We start from the raw sequence: 21752 nt of genomic DNA on the forward strand, positions 1-21752 counted from the left end.
AACATGTTTTTTGATGAATTTTGGAAGCTCAAAATCATGTTATTGTTTATTATATTTATATAATTAATATGTGTAAATATATGTGTAATTTATTAACGGGGTCCCCATGGGGATTTCGGGACGGGATTGCCTACCCCCGCCCCCGCCCCCGAAATTTAAACGGGGGTTAACCTTGCCCCCGCCCCCGTCCCCGCCCCCGATTTTTTTAAAAAAAATCCCCCAAACGGGACGGGGCCCCACGGGAACGGGTTGAAAATAACATTTTTATATTAAATCAAATATTATAAACATTTTTATAAGTTAATAGTTTGTTTGAAAAGGGTTGAAAATAACAACACTCTAGTAAAGAGCGTAATCTTGTCCTAAATTCTGCAAATCCGGCCAACTGTACCTTACCTTGCTTTTACTCACAGTAATGAGTAAACCCCCCTCCTTTCAATTCTCAATTCGGTTTCAGCTTGACGCATTGGAGACCGCTCTCTCAATTCAATTTCAGCAAATCCCCTTGAAAACCCATCTCAGTTTCAGGAATCTGTGTGTGTTGATGTGTGAACTCTACCCTAAAACTTTCTACTTTAAGTTGTTGGGAAGCGGCCAAAAAATATGGTCATCTCTTGTTTACTAGTGTAGCCCACAAAAAAAGTAAAAAAGAAAAAGAGGGCATTTGTTTCTTACTCTCAAAAATTTCTGAAATGGAGAGTGGCAGCAAGAGTGGTGGTGCCGCCGCCGCTGCTGGTGGTCGGTTGCTGGTGGACGAATCTTCTTCTGATGTACAGAACGACAGGAAGCGATTTCAGATAGAATTGAAACCTGGTGAAACAACGATTGTTTCATGGGTTAAGCTGCTTAAAGAATCCGGCATTCCAGTTGATCAGTCTCCTCCTCCATCACCTGAGCCTCCGGTAAGAATTCTCCTTGTTGGTTTTATGTATATAATATTCTGATGATTCTGTTGTTGAATTTTTATTATTTCTCCATTACTAGGGTTAAATGATTGTTAGATTTGTGCAAATTTTGTAAATTTTGTTAATTTGGACACAATTCGGCATGCTCTTGTACAAAGGAAGCCTCAATGTAAAAGAATTCAGCAGGGGAGCCCAAAATTTCTCAAAAAGGAGGCAAATTTTACAAATTGATTACAACTTTTATTTAGGGGTGGAAAATTGTTTAATTCTCCAATTTTTACTAAAAATTTCCCTACTTAAGAACTCACAGATCATATGAGATTCAGGTACTCATGAAGACACCATTCCGAGTTAAAATTCATTGATCCCTTAAGGGATTGAGGCTGCAATAACATTTTTATCAGATTATTTTGATCAAATTTTGTCAAAAAACTCTGAAAAATGATTATTGCTACTTAAAGTTGCAATAATCAGTTTAAACACACATCCAAACACCCCCTTTGTATCAAAAGATTACGTGCACTTACAAGTCTTCTGCTTTATATGCGAAAAGAATGCTCTTTTAGAATAGGAAATAGGAATATACATTAATATTTTGTGATGCCAAAAGCTAAAACTGCAGATCTTCCTTATGATGAAGGATTCTATTTATTTGATGGTTCACAAGGGGTGAATCTATGCTGTATATATATCATGCTGATTCTACGTTACTGGTGGATTTATCTCATTAAACCTTTAGGAATTTGTTGATAAATTCAATGTCTATCTTGTGCTTGGTGGTCTTACAGATGGAGTATCGCATTGTAGCAAGAGATGTTCCCAATAAAAGAAAAACTAGAAGCCAGGGGGACCTTACACCTGAAGCTACCCACTTTAAACCTTCTCCTAGGAGTGTTTAATGAGTGTTGTAGGGTTGTAACTGGTTCCTTTGCTTGGTTACATATAATCTATATAGTGTTTAAGTAGTATTATCAAAAGACAATGGGGTCCGAAAATGGTTTGAACTATTTGGTAGAGTATGCACCTTTTCGTTATTATGTTATATATAATATGCGTAATCGACTAATGATATGTATATGTCTTGTGATATCTACTAATGATGGAAACCTACAAAGAATTCCTAACATCTAGAACGCCATTGCTAGCTTAAAATTTCGACTTTAGTTATATGTGATTTAAGAATCTAACAAATTCTCTATAGTGACTTGCTTGATCCTACTGAGCTTAGTGCATACATGACAACTTCCAACTTCCTGATTGGCGCTATACATCTTTGCATCTTATATATGACAAATGTTATGATCTTTGTTTCATCAAACGTGGGGTGGGACTTGGGAGTAGAAGTAGGGGGGGGGGGGGTGGATTTGTTGGTGTTTTGATGTAATGTCTGTTACTTTTTTAGGAAAACAACTTATTGAACATGGGCTAAATGTGAGTGAACTTATTCATGTGTTGATATGACACGCTTTTTGCTACTGTGGCTTAATTTCATTTCACCTAATGCTCGCCACTCGATAAACTCATATCACCCCATTACAATTTGAGATCTTATCATGTCCACCTTGATTGTCTTTCCAAATGATGCTACCATACTTTCTTGGAATATTTATCACTCTAATCCTTTCTTTTATCATGGGGCTTGAAATGCAATTCAATATTTGCATTCTTGCTACATTATTATAAGAAACATGTTGCATCGTGGCATCTTCACGCTTAGAACCTTATATGTATGTGTGTATATATGTATATATACAAACATCTTCATTATATATATATATATATATATATATGTATGTATGTGTGTGTGTGTGTTATATAACATATAAGTAACTTTAGGGACACTTGTCATCTTCCCGTGTTCCTAACTATCTAATTTTCCCGTTGATCCCAAATGTCTCCAATTTAGGAAAGTTGAAACACCCTCTCATTTTTATAAATCTTTGATGTTACTTATTCCTATGTATTCCTAGCAACCAAACCTAAGTAGGCGCATCGTTTAAACTTAGTAAATTCTCCAAGGAGTTCCTCAACCAAGTAAATATGTATTCCCTACATGCCTACATATTATTAGCATAATCATTACTCTAAACATGACTTATTTATCCCTCTATTAACTATGTTAATGCTTGTAACGTCCATAAATATGAAACGGTATGTTATCTACCAAGATATGGATTTAATATTCGAGGCAAATGATTATGAAAATTTTGCCAAAGGACTGTAGTCAAATATGGTAAACGCAAACTCGAGCAACCTCCAACTAATTAACCAACATGAGGATGGTAAATCTTAATGTCTTGAGAGCAAGGAACCTTACACCTCCTTTGTGGAATCTCATCTCCTTACCACTAAGGTAAGCACGTAGGGACGACTTCCGTCAAATAGGGCCCAAGTAGGCTTGTAAAAGGGTAGACCCAAAGCCCAATACATGCAAAGCATTTTAAAGCAACAACCCAATCGAAGCCCAATACCCAAAAAACAATTTAGAGCAACAACTCTACATGGGCATAACTTTAACGGGGTCTTTTGGTTTCTTTAGAGAAACAAGACCTTGTGACAACCTATATATAGAAAAAAACTCATAAATGACCTTCAACTCATCACCTCATCTATGCATACTTTCTCTAAACCATGCTTTATTTTGCTTTCTCCTAGAGGCAAATCAAAGAGTTAAAATACCAAAACATACATCGTGCTTTTGGTGGATATATCTAATCGGAAGGGATGAGATTCAACATGATGTGAATCCAACATGTCCTTACTGTTAACTTCGTAATTACTCATTTGTTTTATGAACCAAATTTCCTTGAATATGTGAGGATCCAAAGACATACCCATATTTCTCTCTTGAAAAAGTAGTAGGAACATTTCCTTCAACTTTGTTTGGCTCATATATATGATGAGACTATTGATTGTTGGATATGCTTCCTTACATAACCTATCTTCATTAATTTAGAACCCACATTGTTGGAAACTTCTATATCATGAATGAGACAATGAGAATGATGTATTCACCATCAAGCATAACCACATGTTCCATTCCTTCTATAACGAAAGTTGCTTTCAACGCGTTGATTCTTGATATCTCAATTGCTATAATTTGGAGTTTTTTTTTTTTTTTTTTAACGGCAGCTTGATTTGTTAGGTGTTGGTGTTAATACTCCAATTCTTGTTAGCACCAAGGATCAAACCCTGGCCTCCCCATCCTTGCAAACTAAGAGACTATGCCTCTACTAATTGGGCTATTCCCAATTCTTCTCAACAACAATCATTTTATGCCAAACTAGTTATGGTAAGTAATAATGAAAACGGAAGAATCATTATTTTGCATTGATAACATATGCATATACTCCATTTCTCTCTTGCTACTCACCTACCCCCTATATATTTCCTCAATCGGTTTTTTGTAGTTGATGTTTTTGAAAGTCAATGTAAATTTAAAGGAAAATAATATATATCACAAATCTTGGCATTCCAAACATAAAAGAGTGGATCGCATTCTTGAACATAGGTTTACTTGGGGGTGTTTGGTTCAACGGGTTCTGTGGGAGTTGAGTGGAGTTGAATTCCATTGGAACTCTCAGAGTTGAATTCCCAATCGAAGCTTAATACCCAAAAAAAACAATTTAGAGCAACAACTCTACATGGGCATAACTCTAAGGGGATCTTTGGTTTCTTAAGAGAATCAAGACCTTGTGACAATCTATATATAGAAAAAATCTCCTAAAGGACCTTCAACTCATCATTTACGTATACTTTTTGTAAACCATGTGTTATTTTGTTCTCTCCTAGAGGCAAATCAGAGAGTTAAAATACCTAAGTCTACATCATGCTTTTGGTGGATATATCTAATTGCAAGGGATGAGAATGAGATTCAACATGATATGGATCCAAAGACATGTCCTTGTGGTTAACTTCGTAACAACTCATTTGTTTTGTGAGCCAAACTTCCTTGGATATCTGAGGATCCAAAGACATACCCATATTCCTCTCTTGAAAAAGTAATAGGAACAACTCCTTTATATATATATATATATATATATATATATATATATATATATATATATATATATATATATATATGATGAGACTATTGATCTCCGGATATGCTTCCTTACATAACCTATCTTCGTTAATTTAGAACCCACATTGTTGGCAACTTCTATATCATGAATGAGACAATGAGAATGATCTATATTCTCCATTAAGCATAACCACATTGTTTCGTTCCTTCTATAACGAATGTTGCTTTCAATTTGTTGATTCTTGACATCTCAATTGCTCTAATTTACAGTTTCTATCACCCCACTTCACAACAACAAGCAATTTATGCCAAACTAGTTTATGGTAAGCAATAATGAAAACGGAAGAATTATTATTTTGCATTGATAACATATGCATATACTCCATTTCCCTCTTTCTACTCACCTACCTCCATCTATTTCCTCAATCAGTTTTTTGTAGTTGATGTTTTTGAAAGTCTATATAAATTTAAAGGAAAATGCCATATGTCACAAATCTTGAACATAGATTTACTTCAGGGCGTTTGGTTCGACGGGGTCTATGTTACTTGAGTGGAATTGGAATTAAGTTCCATGCTAATCCCGCGTTTAGTTGGAATTGAATTCCTTTGGAATTCACCAAATCCTTTGAGGATTTCAACATTCCATCCTAAACCCACATAGTTGAAATTCTCCACATTTCCTCCTTTGTTAATAAAACTCATATACCCTTTTAACCATAGAATTTCACAAGTAAACACCTCTCGCTTCTCCATGTGCTTTGCCTCTTCTTGCGAATTTCCTTCCATTTCCTGCCAACCAAATGCCAAAATTCAATCCCTTTAGATTCCAAATCCTTCAATTCCAATTCCTTTGATGGTATCCGATTCCTTCAAACTTGTAGCATTCACTTTTTCGCACACTTCAATGGCATATCTAACTATAGTTATTTTTAATGCAAAGATGCTATTCCATAATTGAGACATGATTTGTACTTTTGTAGAAACAGAAACAAAGAATTTATTCGTCTTCTTCTTAGTTCAGTTAGCTACTTGTAAATTTTAATCCTTTTCTTGTGTTTGATGACATACTATTTATACTTGATTTGTTTCCTGATGTGACATATAGTTACAATGCGTATCTAAGATTATATGATAGTTTTTACTACACACACCTTCATTTTCTATATATTCACAGACATTGGTATGGCTTTTTGTCATTAAGACTATGCATTGATACTTCTAAATCACATATTTTGGTGAATAAGTTAATAATTTATTCACTTATTATTTCTCATAAGTGATTGAATGTCTTCACTCCTCACCAATTATGGCATCTACATCTCTTAATTGCTATGTTTTCTTTTAAATACTTAGGCTGATTTCTGGATGAATTTGGTATTAATTGCTCATTTGACCATGAACTCTCTCTTTTGCAGAAGTGGTTTCATGAAGAAGATGAGCCAAGAAGAGAGTACTCCAACATCATTCTTAAGAAAGAGAAGGAAGAGCAAAAGTGAGATATTGCTAACTCCTTTATTTTTTGCGAAAATTATTTATTAAAAAGCAACCCGATATTTTTGAATAAAGCAATTAATGTAGTTTTGTGATTGTTAGCTATAGATCTTCCACAATAGAGCATTGCCAACCAAAAAAGCAAAGGACTGATACCTCACAAGTCCTGGAAAGGGTCAATGTTGTTCAACTCACCAAAAACACAAAAATGGGACATGCGAGGGTAAAATCGTCAACTGATGTGAATTATCATTATGATAAGAAGAACAAATCAGGATCTCCTTGTGGAATGACATCTGATTGGGCTGCTGTATGTGTTGACCTTAGTGAAGAACATTCGGTCAACAATGGAAGGAATGAGCTTCCTGACCTTAATGTTCCTTATACAATGCAGACAACAGTGAGTAGTATACAATGCATACACACAAGCATAGATTTTCTATGCTTATGTGTTGTTTGACTTTCTTTAGAAACTTCCCTTTTTGACAAAGCTAAAAGTATACGTATTTATCCATCTCAAACCAGTATTCTGTCATGATTGTAAGGCGATTTTAGGCATTTTTTGATGAATAGTTATCCACTTCTGCTAAACTAAATGGACTTAATGGTGATATGACTTAATCCAATAAGCTATATAATTATATATCAGTGTTTCTTTTTTATTTAAGACAAAAAGAATGACTTAGGCGAAGGATACTTTCCCCATTAACGTTTCCTCATTTATTTTTTCCTTTACTTTCCCAAGTGTGCCATTATTTTTCTTTAAACATCATTAATATAGTTTTTTTGCAATTAATAGAGTACTTCATCAAGAGACATTAAGGATGAATCTTGTGGTTTGATGAATGGATCAATGCTCGAAAGTACCATCTTGGAGATGGAGACAATGGTTGCAGAGTGTAAGTTCCATTTTCTCAAATAATTGATGTTCAATTCATGAAGATTGCAATATTTTTCTTTTTTCTTTTGAAGTTTTCAAAATATAATCACTTGCCCATTGTCATCCATTACAAAAAACCAATGATATTGATTTGGGTCGACATAGTTGCCCTAATTTGTCTTTATTGAAGAATATCGAACACATTTATGTCCCATTTCTATTTTATTTTCCATTTAGTGTTGTCTGAATAAAACATATATGATAAATTTTGTAAAAGCTTAGGCCCTGTTTATTAAGTTATTCTTTCTGCATTAAGTCATATATCCAAAATGTGTCTCTTTTGCAGCAAGACAACTGCATGGTGATGTTCAAGATTCAGTTCATTCAGTAGCATCTAAAAGCCATTTGCCTCCAGAACTTAAGAAAAAGCTTGAGACTGTTGCTAGATTAGCAGTATGTAATACCATTATAACATCATTGTGTCATAAATCTTTTTTTTTCACATGGGCTATTTTTTGAATACGAAAAGAAAAATAATTTGATTCTTTTTTTCTTCTTTATAACACTTTTCTTTGGGAATTTCAGCATTCAAGCCAAGGGAGAATATCAGATGAACTAATGATGCGTCTTATGAGCATTCTTGGACACTGGTTGAAGCCAAGAACACTAAAGGTATCCAATGATTTTAACAATTTTCGTTTCTCTTCACTTGAGCTACAAGAGAACTGTTATTTAGAGTGCACAATTTTAAAACATTTTGGTGAAAACGGTTCCTTTTTGGATTATATTTTATTGCTACAGGGTCCAAAGGGGGGAAAATGGATCAAACATCTTAAAAGTTGATTAAAATAGTATCTAACTTTAGACAATCTACTAAGTTGCTTTATTAAACAAAATTCACAACCTACTTTCATTATCTTATCGATTTATCCACCACTGACTTTTTTTTTTTTTTTTTTTTTTTTTTTTTTTTTTTTAATTAATTTAGCTGTTGTACTATTATTACAATTATCATAGAATCATAAGAGTCCAAACTCAAGTGACTAAATCAATAAAAATGGTAAAAGTAGGCTGTGTTTTTCTGTATTTTAACTTTTTCAAAACCGAGTAGCCAGGAAAAATGGTTACCCAAAAGATCAAAAAAGAATATTGGTTTAATCACAAACTACAGAAAAATTGTCAAGTGGCTAAATAATTAATTACTCATAAGTCATACCCGTTTTCTTTGTGTGTATAGAGATGCTTGAGGGATATTGTTTCATCATCAACATGTGGATTGGATGATATCCGGTTTATCCAGATTAAAAAGGAGGTGGTTGAAATGATCAAATTACGGGTCCCATCAATGGAAACAAAGGTACCCTTGTTACACAAATGCTTACATTTTTTTTAACAAAAAGAGCTACATAATCTAATAAGTTATATAATGCAAAAAAAACGACTTAATAGAGAAACTAAAAAAAAAAAAAAAAAAACGAAGCATTCCCCATTAAGTCCTAACTTTTTACAAACGTTATTTTTTTTTAAACAAAACATAATATGAAAAAAAAAAACATGCCTTAGGGCTTAGACTAGTTTCTTAAAAATAGAATTTGCTTTGATTGGTTTGTTTAAGCTCATATAGGCTCACCAACTCAATGTAAAAGAGGGGCATTTTCGGAACAAAAGCAAAAAGATATGCATACATATTTTTCAAAGGATGATATTATTGAGCATAGTTTTATATGAGGGGTGTTTTGACTTTTGAGGCATAAAAACTCAAATTTCCCAATATGATTTGGTCCATAAACAAAAACAACCATTGAAATATAAAAATTTGCAGGTTGCTCATAATGCAAAATACAGTATGGACCATGAGATGGAAGATAAAATATGCGATTTCTATGACATTTATGTCCAGGTATTGTTTTTAATTCCATGACTCGGGTAAAGGGCACTAATGTCTTTTGCACACCCGACAAAAAAATGCAATTTTTGTCCTATTGGCATTGGTCCCGGTCTGAGTCCAATGTATGCATGCCACCTGTCATGCTGAGTAACAAAAGGGGCCTATAAGGTGTTGCAGTATTTTTGTTCTGTTATATTGGACTTAATAATGGACATATACTTCATTTTCCTTGTTATATTAAACAGGCGATGGATGAAATTAAAAACTCAGAAATAAGAAAATTCTACATTCAGGTAGTTGTTTTCTTGGAATACCACCCTCTTATTTCTTTCCTTTCTTTTGTATGCCGATTTCTTTATTAAAAGTTGCTTTGTTGAAGGGTATTTATGACATTTGACTGATAGTCAAACATTTCAAGAGTAAAATGCTCATGATTTTTTTTTACTTGATACTAATCTAAAGCTTCAAGATTCTAGTTTACCAAACATAAAAACTAAACTAATAGCTTGTTAAAAAAACATTTATATTTACAATGTACTACAATAGTCTATATTACCCTTGCTAGTCTTCTTTTTTCTCTTCTCTACCACATTACCTTGTGCCTATATAATAACATCATTCAATTCTTCAAGGACATGATGGTCATCTTATCTGTTTTCATGCTATGTTTTACTTACTCCTCTTATGTTAGTGTTTCATCATGTTGTTTTTAAATATAACAAGTGAATTGAAGGGCATAATCGTCATCTTATCAGTTTTCAGTGGCTTTTTGACTGAATTTGGCATAAATGACATTCTTTACCGGTTTTGAGTTCAATGGAATTATGGAAACTAAACCTAATCCTAACCTAAAAGGGTTCTATCTTAATTTAGGAGACAATTCCAAAATAAAATGAAGCAATAAATATCTCCCATAAAATGGATTTATCTAATTTAGGAAAAATATTTTTCTTTTATGTTGTCAAGCTTGCGGCTTTGTGGCCAAAAGGGAGCATGGACAACCATGGAATACGAAATGCAATTTGTAGAGCCAAAGAACGTAGAAGAACACTATTGCAAGAAAAGGTTCATAGCTCTTGTTAATTTATAATTATTTTATCCAAGGGTATTTTAGACTTTTGACACATAGTAGATGACAGTTTAAATATTGCAATTTATATGGCATTTATCAGGAAGTCTCATTATCCAGTCTACATGATTAAATTAATGTACATATAATTCTCTATTGATTAAACAAAAAAACATTGCTTTGCAATGAACCGAGTTAAAAACCGAAAGGGTACATCTGGGAATAAAATTTAAGGTAGGTTTGTTAAGATTGTCTGGATAACTGCTGATTGGATAAAAAAGTCTTTTGATCATGTTCAGGGGCATGAAAAGAAGCCTACTGCAGGGGTGGATAACAATCTCCATGAAGAAGCTAACTTAGTAGCCGAACAGGGAAAAACGGTAAATGACCATAATGCCCCTGTTGTAAATTTTCCGGACACTGTTGTCCCTGGCACGCCTGAACTTGATCGGAAACTTGGTGCACCTGCAAAAAGGTTCAGCCCACCATCAGCAGGTGATTGCTGAGTTGTATAGGACACTACCTGTGAAAATGTATATAAATGGTAACATTTATGTGACCATGTTGCCCCTGTTCTAAAATGTTTTAACCTCTCAATCTTGATTTTTGTTACATTTATGTGAAAACAGGCCAATTGTACCAGTTTTTTTCTTCACATAAATGTTAATATGTTTAAAACAATTTCATTAAATAATAACCAAGTTTCAGTTTTGCTCTATGTTTGGTAGTTGGTACCTCAATTCTTTTTAAGAGGCTTAACTGCTTAAATTTAAGTTTTCATGTCATTTATATAAAATCAATGAAAGTCACAACCAAAAGCACTCAACTTTGTGGCAATATTACATAAAAAAAAGTAGTTTACATGTGTCATCTTTTCAAATGTATTAAGTTGGCACTAGAAAAGATTAATAAAATGCATTCAACACAAAACATTTAAATCCAATCGCATGTACTCTAGTATCCAATCACATGTAATCCTTTAGTTTTATATGACCTGCATTTGACGTGCAGTGAACTGAGACATACTGCACTGAGACATGAATGAGACAAAAAATGCAATCTTTTGTCCCACCTCTTGATCTCTTCTGTTCAAATGAATGCTCTCGTCATCCTTATTATCGAAAATAAACCAAAAAAGCTTCTACAATCTTGTAAAGTTTTATCAATCAGAATAGCCCTACAAAGCTTGTCCATTCCACTCCATTGTGTGTCACATGACATCAATGATGTGAAAAACAAAGTTTCATGTCATCGATCTTAAGCTAGAAATCTTGAGATGCATGCTAGAGATTATGTTGGAACTTTGGTAGTTCTTTTAATTTTCTCTCTAACGATTATTTTGTTGTAGAGGATAGTAGACCCACAACCCAATCACCTTGGTTAGCCATAACTCATAACATAGTAACCAGGCTTTTAAATTTGTTTTAGTTAGGTACCTTGAACCTTTTTTCAAATTGTCACATGCTTATTTATTTGATATGGAAATGAGTCAATGACATGACAACATATTTGAGACGATTTGATTAACTAATAACAAAGTTTTATTTTTGTGTCACTTACGCACCTTTAATTATATTAAGGGGTTAAAATTAATGTTGGAAAGCGAACTCATTGTTTTTCTTATCAAGCCATGTATGGTAAATTGGCTGAATAAGTAATGATATGTCTAGATAAATGTATACATAGTGTTTGTTTTATTTATGGACTTCTAAATGAGACTAAACAACCATTTTACCATTATATTTTAAAAAAAATCAACATTTTTATTTAAGTTTAACATTATTTATCAATTTTAATATCTGAGGAGCTGGGAGGTAAAATGAAAAAGATAATATTGGTAGAGGGTTGGCATCTTAACACATTAAGCGATTAATTCATTTTGTCTGTGTTAAGTAAAAAAAAAGTCATTTATGGTCGGTTCATATTAAGAACTCAAGACATTAAGAAAAAAAAAGTCCTCACACATGTATATATAGAAGTTTGAAATGATATTATAGTTTGAGCCATGGATGAAAGTCAGCCCATCGTTTCTTTACATCGAAGTTTCAATGACATAAACACACACAAAAAAAAGCTTAAATTTGCACGAGACGCGGTTCTTGGTGAGCATTAGGCTATTGGAAGTGAGAGGTGCTAAGCCCTCGTCACCCCTTGCCAAGAAGTCGTCAAACACTACTCATTGGCTCTTGCCAAGGGTCCAGCCAAAGAAGGGTCGACAGCCGGCTAGCAAGAAGAGATATGAGAAAGAAAGTGGAGAAGGTGGGTTCTGATTGGTGCCGGACATATGTTTTCTTTTTCAAAATGAAATCACATCTCCACAACTCCCTAATATTACAAGGTGAATAAATTTTCTGACAAATTCTTAAGTGACATGTATAAATCTAAGGTGGCGATGTGCTAAAAATGACTATTTTACCATTTTGTTATGTTTTGTGTTGAATAAAATATATATGTTGATAAAATATTGAAACAATGACTACAATTTGAATAAAGAGGGATAATTGTCTCTCCTAACACCCTGCTCCTGAGTATCACTTAATGAAAGAAGGGAACGGAATTGAGAGGATTTGGAAGGAAAGAAGAGAAGTTTGGGTGCTCCCGAGTATTTTTTTTTGAAGAGAAGAGATGAAGAGAGCAGATTTGGGAGGATTTGTATCGTTCCAAACTTTCCTCCCAAAATGGGCGGAATTGGAGAGAAAGAAAACGGCTGGAAGATAAAAAGGTAGATTATGACGAAAATACCCTTTAGCCTAACAATAAAAAGATATGCTCACTGATTCTACTAATCGATTAGCTTCTGCCTCGTCTTCTTCTCTGTTACAAACACCAGGTACCCAATTTCTTCTTCAACTGTTTTTTTTTTTTTTTTTTTTTGATATCCTTCTGTATTCTACCTGATTAGGCTTCTGCCTTATGTTTGTTGCCCAATTTCTTCTTATTTGTGTTACGGATTCTGCTTCTGTTATGACTTCTGCCATTTTTTTTTGTTAGACTATGTATCTGTGTTGTATTATAGCACTAATTAATCCCATCAAACTGCTTACAAATTTTTTTTATCAATGGGACAAAAAATTGTAATATTTTGTCCCTCCTAAAAATTGTAATATTTTGTCCATCTTTTGTTTATAATAGCAGAGAATTTTACCTGTAACAGGTAATACCCTTAACTTGAAATGTTCAAACTGCTTAAAGATAATATAGAGTTAATAGGTTATAAACTAACCCATATGTAGGGACATTTGCAATACTCAGGATATAAAGGATGTCCCATGGTTACCCAGAATCTGCATATAAAGTTTTTAAAAAATTAAACAAGGTTTTAAACAGAAGATGAGTTATATAGTTTGTATCTATTACATGGATTTTAAGAAAAAATATATATAATTTTATGGAGTAAACTTATGGATCTGCATGTCTAAGTCTACAAATTTCACAAGCAATATGCTGCCACAGGTTGCATTTTTTTATCTTCACACAAAGATGAAAAAGTGAAATTTTCAAGATTATTAGCATATAGAGATTCTCGTTTTAAAAAAAGAAAGAAAAATTGTTTTTTGAAGCTAATTACATGTTATTTTTATCAAAATGACTGTTTTGCCCCTAGATTACATTTAACTTTTATAACAAAAAAAGTTTATTAATTATAATTAATAAATCAACTCTTTATAATTACATGTTATTTTTATCAAAATGACTGTTTTGCCCCTAGATTACATTTAACTTTTATAACAAAAAAAGTTTATTAATTATAATTAATAAATCAACTCTTTATAATTACATGTTATTTTTATCAAAACGGCTGTTTTGCCCCTAGATTACATTTAACTTTTATAACAAAAAAAGTTTATTAATTATAATTAATAAATCAACTCTTTATAATTACATGTTATTTTTATCAATGTTGTTTAAATTTAACTTAAACTATTTGATCATGTATCAGAAAAAAGGATTAGTTCATATTTAGTCCTTATGGATGCTCCGGTACTCAACCCTGCTCATGCTTTAAGAGCCCGACAATTGCAAGTCGTTAACTTGATTTGCTTGTTGTTGACTTTTATTACACAACGTAATATGGCCAACAAAAAGCGGGTTAGATTACCCACTAGAAAAGTTATTTTAGAAAGACAAGCTGTACGGGAAGAGTTGCTCCACAATCTTTTAGAAGGTGGTCAATGTCGTGACCTTATTCGTATGAGTGAAAACGCTTTTAGGAGATTGTGTGAAATCTTACAAACTGTAGGTGGTCTACAACGTACGCAACGCATGTCCGTTGAGGAACATGTTGCTAGATTTTTGCATATTGTAAGTAATGATTTGCGAACTCGGTTTACCTCGTGGATGTATCGTCGCTCTAGATCAACAACGAGTAGGTGCTTCCATAGAGTATTACGATCAATTATAGCAATAGAAGGTCTTTATATTCATCAACCTACAGGTGATGTTGTCCCGAGAGAAATTCAAGAAAGTACAAGATTTTATCCTTTTTTCAAGGATTGTATAGGGGCAATAGATGGGACACATGTTCGTGTCCATGTGCCTAATAGAGATGCCCCTAGATACCGTGGTCGTAAGGGATACCCGACAATAAATGTATTAGCTGCTTGTACATTTGATTTGAAGTTTACGTATGTGTTAACGGGTTGGGAGGGTACTGCATCAGACTCGAGAATAATAAAGAACGCATTTACTAGAAATGATAAACTGATAATTCCATCAGGTAATTTATTAAACCAATGTAATTTCAATATCTAATATTTTTCAATAATATTGATTAAGCTCTTTATAGGTAAATACTGTTTAGTAGATGCGGGTTTGCCTCATACGAATAAACTAATGGCGCCATATAGAGGTGTTAGATATCATTTAAAAGAGTACTCCATGCGTGGTCCACAAAATTCTAAAGAGTTGTTTAATCTTCGTCATGCTTCTTTACGTAACACCATTGAGCGAGCTTTTGGTGTCCTTAAAAGAAGGTTTCCTATCATTCGAAGTACAACGGAACCATTTTACTCTTGTGAAACACAATCTGCCATATTTTTGGCATGTTGTATTCTACACAACTTTTTATTAGATGAAGACCGCGACATAAATCTTGAAGATGAGGTGATGCAAGAGATCTTAAACGGACCACAAGAGCAAGATCGTCGTAATTCAACAGAAACAAATGAGGCTAATAGAATGGCAGAGCAACTAAGGAATTCAATTGCAAATGAAATGTGGGCAAATTATTTGACACATTCAAACAATTAAATTAATATGTAAAACAAGTTTCATTTTGATACATTTTGTTTACAATTTCACATTGTATTGATGATTGGTTTTTGAGATTAATTATGTTATTTACCCTTCATATTTTTGGTTAGTATTATCCTTCATATTGTGGTCTAACAATGTACCATTCTTTAATTTTTATTCCTATGTGCAAAGTAATCATGATCAAACAGGAAGCTGGTGGTAGTGAAAAGGAACAAGTTAAATGGTCAGAAATAATGGATTATGCGTACATCCAAGCGATGATTAAACAACAAGAGACAGGCAATAGGGTGAATGGTAGTTTCACACCAACTGCATATGCTCAAATGGTTGAGGAATTGAACACAAACCATCAAATGGATATTACCAAAAGTCATTTGAAGAATCGCTACAAAACCTTAAAAAAACATTTTTCGCAATGATACGATGTGTTTAGGGGAATTTCAATGAGCGGGTTCTCTTGGAATCCGTCTACTCAACTAATAGAAGCGGAGGAAGAAGTATGGGATAATTTAATAAAAGTAATTGTTCCTTTTATGTCTATGTTATTTTTTTAAAATATTTTATGTTATCGTTTGCAATACTAACTATTTTTGTGTTGTTATACAGTCAAAACCTGAGGCTGTGTCGTTAAAGACAAAAAAGATTGCATACTTCGATGAGATGTTGATGTTATTTGCAAGGGATAGGGCATCTGGTGCACATGCTGAGACAGCGAAAGAAAGAAATGCCCGATTAAATAAAAATGAAAATATTCAAGTTGAAACAATTAAAGAAGTTGATGACATGTTAGCTAACAATGAAATTCATTTGGAGAACGAATATGTTGATCTTGATGATAACATTCAGGATGTTATTCCACCTCCTTTTTCACAAGAACAGTCTTCATGTGCAAAGAAGTGTAAGAGTAAAAAGAGGAAATTTGAAGACGACGACGAAGAAGAAGATATTAACTCAAAGATAATGAAATCGGTTGATAATGTGGCTGGTGCTATCAGGGAGGGTAATATAATTTTTGATAGAGCTTATCCTCGGGAATATACAGGGGAAGAAATTTATAGAGAATTGGAGTTGGTGGGTTTGGAACCCCATGAATTACCGAGGGCTCTAAATTTTTTGGCAACAAATCAAGCAAAAGCTAGGACATTGTTCAGTTGTCCCCTTCAGATACGGATGGGTGTCCTCAAAGATATGATGGGTGCACGTGATTAAATAACCTTGGGTGATTGTTACTGGATTGATCTAATGCGTTTATGATTTTGGTTTTTTTTATTTTTTTTGAGTTGTTTGTGGTTTTCGTTTTGCATCTTGAAAACAATTGAATAACATGCGGTTTCCCTTTTTACAATTTACTTTATGTTAAAATAAAATTGTTTTGTTAATGTTTTAAGTAGAGGGGAGGAAGGGAGAGTTGGTTTTTTTGGGGTAGGGGGTACGGTAGAATGAATGTGGGGATGTAAAGACTTAATATTTACTCAAAAACATAAAAGGGTATAATTGTCTTTTTTTACTTTCTTTTCTTTCCTTTAATGAACTCGGGAGCACCTAAAATGAATACTCTCTTTTCCTTTCTTTTGAACTCGGGAGCACTGAATACTTTATTATTTCCGTTCCCTTCCTTTTCCTTTCTCTCCTTGTTCTTCCTTTCTTTTCTTTTCTTTCCTTTAGTGAACTCGGGAGCAGGGTGTAAGTCCCAACATTTGATTATACGATAATAGAATTCATAATCTCCATACATAATCAATAAAGAATCACAAACTAGTCGAGATAAGCATACGAATGATCATATGCTCCAATTTCTAAAAAATTACAAACTTCTTAAGAATTACATCGATTTTAATAAGCTCAATTGAAGACCATTTACAACGTACGCATTGGATAACTCCAAAAAGCTATAATAAACTTCGGACAATAATGTTTGCTCCCGTGAAATCAACCAACTTCACATAAATTAACTCTCAGGAAGGAACCTGAAAGAAACATGCTTCTATCATCTATTTCAAAAAAAATGCTTCTTCATATCATTGTTATATATTGGGCACGTCACACGTGTATGGGTCAAGAAACATACATACATGGTTTGTGGAGTTGAGGGCATTGTTGCAGTTTAGGTCTCTCTCTCTCTCTCTCTCTCTCTCTCTCTCTCTCTCTCTCTCTCTCTCTCTCTCTCTCTCTCTCTCTCTCTCTCTCTCTCTCTCATATCTAATTGATACTTTTAATTATTAAAAAAAATTATTATCCATCTTATCTTAAATATACAACCCAACCAAATCAAAAAATTATCACTCATTAGCAATCAAACCAAACTCAATTTTAAATTTACATAAATTTTATATCAAAATTGACTTTATTTTGTAGAAAAAATAAAATTTATTTCATTTTTTTAACAAAGATAAAACGTAATTATTTACAAAAATAGTTTTAGTTATAAAAGTTAATTTAGTACTATCATTAACTAGCGAACACTTGGGCATGGATAGATCAAGAAAAACGGACGAGTATAGTTTGTAGGCTTCTTTTAAAAAAGTTAAAATAAAATAGTGAGCTTACTCCTGCCCTCGATAGTTTTATACTTGTTTATATGAGTATAGAATGTTGGAAACTTCTAAAATCGTTGGTCTAGCCAGATGTGATTAATTGCATTAGTATTTGAAAATATTTTTTAGTGTTGCCAATTATCTATAAAATCCAAGAAAAAAAAACTTTAGGAATTGGGCTTTTTGTGTAATGATAGGTCTTGAGTAACCTAAATTCCGCCCATAATCCATAAAAGACTAGTTTATAACCCATGAAAACCATTGTCGTAAAATTATTTAAACTTTTATAGTGAAAACTCAAAATTATTAATCAATTATTTTAAATAAATTATTAATTAAAAGATATTTTTTTAGTTATATAAAATTATAATAATTATTGATTTAAATAAATACATGAAATTATATCATATTTTTTTTTTGAACGGCAAAATTATATCATATTATAATATATATTAATTTTATTTTATTTTTTATTCTAATGTTATTAATTTAATGTAATGAGAGTGTGAAATTTAAAATTTAAAATGAAGAATCAATTATTAATTTAATATAATTAAAATAAAAAAAAAATTAAAATTTAAAATTTAAAATAAAATTTTACATATCACATATAATATATAACACTACTCATTTATTAAAATATAAAATAAGGACAAGATACTCCCCTCACAATTTCACACCATTCTTCCGACCAAAACTCCCGAAACAAGGATGTACCCAATTTTGTTAGTTTGATATATTCATGCATAAAACACTAAAAGTAAGACAAAATTGGGCCGATAGTCCATTAGAGAGGGCCTAGGTCTAGGATGGGATATTTATACTAATCGTTAGCCTTTATTTTGAAATACGACATTCACAATCTTAAGAGAAGAGAGAGAGAGAGGGGGTTTCCAAACAGAGACAAAGAAAAAGAAAAGAGAAAAAAAAATGTCGTACAAGCGCGGGAAAGGCAAGGACAAGGACCGTGACGACTTCATCTGCGACGACGACGCTCCTCCAAAGAAAATGCACAAGAAAGACACATCCGGTGATGATTCCGGCGACGATGACACCATCTTCATCTGCGAAGTTTCCAAAAACCGGAGGGTTAGTGTCCGAAACTGGCAAGGGAGGGTTTTTGTTGATATCCGTGAGTTCTACGTCAAAGATGGCAAGCAAATGCCTGGGAAAAAAGGTTTACACTTCACTACCTTTCATTTATTCACTGAAATCCTCATATTTCATGATGTAATCATATAGGGTTTTTTTAGTTTAGCATTTTCCGTGTTTGAATTTATAGTTTATCTAGGGTTTCATATTGTTTAAACTGTATTGACCTAGGGTTTACTTACCTTAATTTACACATTAGGGTTTTCAGTAAACGATGGTTTTAAACTAGAATTCGTATTAGAATAACTTATAAGGAACTTAGCCCCATGGTTTATTTGCACTAGGGGTTTTCTTAGTGTCAGTTTGCCTTCAGTATTATTGTTTTTATCCGTCTTCTTTGGGAAACATTAATCTTCACATTTTATCAAATAGCTTATAAAGAACTTAGACATGGTTTATGATTGATTTTGTTTAGTGTTCATCCATGTACGAAGTTCAATCTGCAGAAGGCAAAGTAACAACTACTGATATTTTTTCTTTTACTGTCATTTCAGGTATCTCATTGAGCATTGATCAGGTATTTAATTGCAGCTCTTCTCCTGTGTTACAGACCTTACTTAAGTGTTGTTTCTTTTTGACTTGATAGATAAAGTCAGGGAAACTATGATTTACTTATCTAGACAACACTTAATGTTTTTGGTCTTATTAACAATGAGGTTTTGTTGCTGTTGTATTTGGCAGTGGAAAGAACTTCGTGCTCATGTGGATGAAATTGACAAGGCGCTTGCATAGTAAATGGTGCACTATTTGTAACAAGTAGAAGACTAAAATGTTGTCTCTTTTTGTTGACTTTTGACGAGAATCATTAGTGCAAGTATGCTTATATGCTGTATGTAGTTGTAGATGGGGTGTTTTGCATGGTTTTCTTTTGAACGAGAAGCATATATTTGCAATGCTATCTTTCATCCTATTAGAGCAAACTATCACTAAATACATTGAATGTTGAAAAGATATTACCCTTAGATTGTCCTTTCCCAAAAGACAGAAAGCAAGAATTGTGAACCTGTTAGGCTGGTGCTGGCGGTTAGGGCTGTTTATTGTTTGTCTAAAAAAACCAAATTAACAATTTATTATTTATTTATTTTAATATATATATATATATATATATATATATATATATATATATATATATATATATATAATTATTTATTATTTTATTATTATTTTTTTTAAATAGATTCAAAATGTATCATCTATTAAAAAACCTTAGTATGTATTTTCTCTCAAAAGTTTTTTATTTATAAAATATAAAATTTTAATATATTTTTTTAATAGTTGTTTATAGACTTTAAACCACAACTAAGGTATTTGTTTTTTTAGACAAAACTACAAATTTGGTCCCTGTGGTATTCAAAAAACTTTGGATAGGGTCCAAAAAGTTTCCAACTTGCATGGAAAGTCCAAAATCAAAGTTTTTCTGGGTTTTTGGTCCCTGATACACTTGAAAAGTCGATTTTGCCCTTTTCATTTCTTTTTTATATTTTCTTTATTTATTTTGGTATTTAACTAATTAAAAATAAAAAATAAAAAATAAAATCTCACCAAAACCCTCCTTTCTCTCTCTCTCTCTCTCTCTCTCTCTCTCTCTCTCTCAAGAAAGTCAAAAAAACCCGTTACTGTATTTTCCTAACCCTCTCGGCCTTTTCTCTCATTGTCCATCGACTACATCCCACATGCCTCCATCTACTTGACTTCTTCCTTACATGATCTGCCTGAACTCTTTCTTTCTTTCTTCTTTCTCTCCCTCTCCATCACATACTCTTTCACTCGCCCCTTTTCTCTCTCCTTCGCAATGAGTTTCTAGAGCGAATCCATGGATACTACTGAACTTGAGAAGTTCACAGCCTCACCCCTTACCCACGTTGCAACCGTAGACGTCCAATGGTTCGATTTCTGGGTGGATAACTTTGATTTATTGATTCGATGTTGAAGGTCAAGGGTTGGATGTGGTGATTTAAGTTCATTGGGTTTGATTTCATGGAATTTATGGGTCTTGGTCTTGATTTAGTTGCAGTTTTGTAATGGTTTTTGAACATGGATGAAGGTCTTGATTTAGTTGAGTTACAGAGTAAAATCGGAGGTCCAAGAACACGCAGATCCAAAATCGGAGGTCCAAAAAAAGGGAATTTTATAAGAAATCAAGAAATCTGTGTGTATATATGTTCTTGTGAGTTTCAGAATTAGACTCCAAGAAATTTGTTGTTGCTGTGTTTGTTATGTTTTTCCCCATTCTTCTTCCATCTCGATTGTTGTTGCCAGACGCAAAGGGAATGAGGCAGTGGAGTTGCTATCGCTTGCCACCCGTCACCGACCTCCACCTCGTTGCCGCCAATGTTGTGAACCATCGCCACCTCCGAATGCTGCTTCCGTTGACCCTCTCTGTCCAGCCACCACTCTAATTTGAAGGTGATTGCCTTCCCCCTCTTGTTTGCTTCGTCCGATCGAGACAAGAGACTCACTGTGATGAGATTGTTTCCAATCGATGTAGGTGCTTTGCGCTAGAATGTGTGTGTCTTTGTGTTTGGGTTTCAATTTCTTTCTATTACTTGATTT

General features: G+C 33.2%; 3 protein-coding genes and 1 pseudogene across 6 annotated transcripts; all 4 read left to right on the plus strand.

The window, feature by feature from the left end:
* Positions 1-344: 344 nt before the first annotated feature.
* On the plus strand, positions 345-10975 carry LOC111897618 (ubinuclein-2). 4 transcript variants are annotated; one of them, XM_023893582.3, is made up of 11 exons: positions 345-902; positions 6345-6421; positions 6529-6820; positions 7220-7319; positions 7647-7753; positions 7886-7972; positions 8538-8657; positions 9123-9200; positions 9434-9481; positions 10155-10253; positions 10557-10975. In XM_023893582.3, exons 1-11 carry the CDS (start codon positions 693-695, stop codon positions 10761-10763), a joined length of 1425 nt encoding a protein of 474 aa, XP_023749350.1. In that variant the 5' UTR covers positions 345-692; the 3' UTR covers positions 10764-10975. The 4 variants fall into 4 exon arrangements, with proteins under 4 accessions (XP_023749350.1, XP_023749351.1, XP_023749349.1 ...); XM_023893581.3 differs by having other exon boundaries at positions 346-902; positions 6523-6820; XM_042902644.2 differs by having other exon boundaries at positions 346-902; positions 6523-6643.
* A 3353-nt stretch (positions 10976-14328) lies between these two features.
* Positions 14329-15507, plus strand: LOC111876864 (uncharacterized). The gene is made up of 2 exons (XM_023873432.2): positions 14329-14974; positions 15044-15507. Exons 1-2 carry the CDS (start codon positions 14329-14331, stop codon positions 15505-15507), a joined length of 1110 nt encoding a protein of 369 aa, XP_023729200.2.
* A 182-nt stretch (positions 15508-15689) lies between these two features.
* On the plus strand, positions 15690-17181 carry LOC128126244 (uncharacterized protein At2g29880-like; annotated as a pseudogene).
* Positions 17182-18906: 1725 nt separating this feature from the next.
* Positions 18907-20119, plus strand: LOC111897645 (RNA polymerase II transcriptional coactivator KIWI). The gene is made up of 3 exons (XM_023893606.2): positions 18907-19224; positions 19694-19716; positions 19881-20119. Exons 1-3 carry the CDS (start codon positions 18978-18980, stop codon positions 19929-19931), a joined length of 321 nt encoding a protein of 106 aa, XP_023749374.1. The 5' UTR covers positions 18907-18977; the 3' UTR covers positions 19932-20119.
* Positions 20120-21752: the final 1633 nt, after the last annotated feature.

Source organism: Lactuca sativa, chromosome 5, assembly GCF_002870075.4.
Source record: "Lactuca sativa cultivar Salinas chromosome 5, Lsat_Salinas_v11, whole genome shotgun sequence".
In the NCBI taxonomy this organism is placed as follows: domain Eukaryota; kingdom Viridiplantae; phylum Streptophyta; class Magnoliopsida; order Asterales; family Asteraceae; genus Lactuca; species Lactuca sativa.